At 41.9% G+C, this 2176-nt stretch overlaps 1 protein-coding gene across 1 annotated transcript; it reads left to right on the plus strand.

Annotated features, from left to right (window-relative positions):
- The first annotated feature begins 450 nt into the window (after positions 1–450).
- Positions 451–1380, plus strand: LOC133043197 (olfactory receptor 8S1-like). Its single transcript, XM_061124025.1, has one exon. It carries the CDS (start codon positions 451–453, stop codon positions 1378–1380), a length of 930 nt encoding a protein of 309 aa, XP_060980008.1.
- The last annotated feature ends 796 nt before the right edge of the window (positions 1381–2176 follow it).

The raw sequence follows: 2176 nt of genomic DNA on the forward strand, positions 1-2176 counted from the left end.
CTAGTTGAGTCGACTGCATTGTGACACTTTTGTGATCCTCTTCTCTACTCAAAACTTATGGAATGATTCGCTATTATTGGCAAGTTGGATTGCTTTCATGGGCAGGGTGGGTAGCGATGAACAGACAAACATCCTTGCTTGTGTGTAATATAAGTTATAACAGGGAAAAATAATCTTTAATGTACTAGATCCATTATCCATATGTTAGAAAGTGATAAGTATTATGTTCAGCTTAATAGGGAGTATTTAGAGGCAGGAGAAGGAAAGTTGCAGTATTTAATTGGGTAATAGGATTGTCAGGTATTTATACTCAGATTCACTTTCTGGCTGAAAGCTAAGAAGCAGATCTTTTAGATTAAAAAATCCTATTCGCAGAGAATGACTCCGATCATTATCCCACCAAATGAGTATATATTTCTTTCCCTTTAGGGATGGAATATCTAAGAAACCATGAAAAATCTTAGCATTATTGATGAATTTGTGATGCTGGGGTTGTCTACTGACCCAGATATCCAGACCATGCTCTTTGTTCTCTTCTTGGGAATTTACCTCCTGACCCTGATGGGGAACCTGATGATGATCCTGGTGATCAGAGCTGATCCTCACCTGCACACGCCCATGTACTTCTTCCTTGGTCATTTGTCTTTCCTAGACATATGCTACTCTTCAGTCACTGTGCCCAAGATGCTGCAGAATTTCCTGTCTCAGAGGAAAACCATTTCAGTGTGGGGATGTATTACCCAGAGTTTCTTTTTCATTTTCTCTGGAGGCACTGAGGGCTGCCTGCTCTCTGCTATGGCCTATGACCGCTATGCTGCCATCTGTCACCCTCTGCTCTACACTGTGATCATGAACGGACCTCTGTGCACCGCAATGGTCAGTGCAGCATGGCTGATGGGGTTTCTGAACTCACTAGTGAATAATCTTTGTGCCCAGAGCTTACAGTTCTGTGGTCCCAATATCATCTCCCACTTCAGTTGTGAACTGCCTTCACTCTTCCCCATCTCCTGCAGTGATACCATGCCTAACACCATCCTGCTAGCTGGGTCCACTGCATTTCTAGGACTTATGACACTTCCCCCAATCCTCTTCTCTTACTCAAAAATTATTCTTGCCATTTTAAGTATCTCCTGCTCTAAAGGCCAAGGCAAAGCCTTCTCCACCTGCTCCTCCCACCTCACCGTGGTGCTCTTATTCTATGGGACGGCTCTATTCAGGTACATCAGCCCCTCTTCAGGATCAGTCCTGGAGCGAGTTGTCTCTGTACAATATGGTGTGATCACATCCTTGATAAACCCACTCATTTACAGCTTCAAGAACCAGGAGGTGAAGGCAGCTCTGCAGAGGATACTGAGGCAGCCAATATGTGTCTCAGGGTAAGAAATGGCAAAGGGACCTTTCTTCTACAAGAGAAGCAATCTACAAGTAGAGAGAACTTTGTAAACAGAGCTCCTATGTAATTTGACTTTTGATTAAGTTAATTATATTTGTTTCTTACTCGAAGTGAAATGACTTCCAAAAGCTGAAAAAAATATACTCAGAGAAGTATTTGGCCAATCATGGATCTGAGGGGAAAGGCTCAGAGACATCAGCTCCTACTGCAGCCTTGGAATCTAATCCAGAAGGAGTAATTTCACTACAGTTGAGGAGGCAGAACAAGAACAAAGACCTTGACATGAACAAAGCTCCCTGAGCCCATTACTTGACCTGTAGAGTTACACAAAGGAGCCCATTAGTAGAAAGGCAAAGAACAAGTCACCTAGACACATTTAGTGTTCCAGAATGAGACAGCTAATTACCTGACCTGGTGGTACCATAGGCATTAAATGGCATGTACCTGCAAATAGTCAAAGAATAAGCAAAGAATGAACATTTTAAATGTCTATGAGCAAATGAATGGATTAAAAAAAATGTGGTACAGTCATACAATGGAGTATAATTCAGTTTGATAAAGAAGGAACGTCTGCAATGTGTGACAACATAGTTGAAACTTGAAGATATTGGGAGAAAACCCAGTCACAGAGGAGGAAAAACTGTTTGATTCTATTTATTTGAGGTATCTAAAAGATCCACCTCATAGAAGCAGAAAGTAGAATGGTGGTTTCCAGGGTCTGGGGGAACAGGATTGGGAAACTGCTATCCAAAGGGCATAAAGTGTCAGTCACACAATATAAAA

Source organism: Dama dama, chromosome 3, assembly GCF_033118175.1.
Source record: "Dama dama isolate Ldn47 chromosome 3, ASM3311817v1, whole genome shotgun sequence".
Lineage (NCBI taxonomy): Eukaryota > Metazoa > Chordata > Mammalia > Artiodactyla > Cervidae > Dama > Dama dama.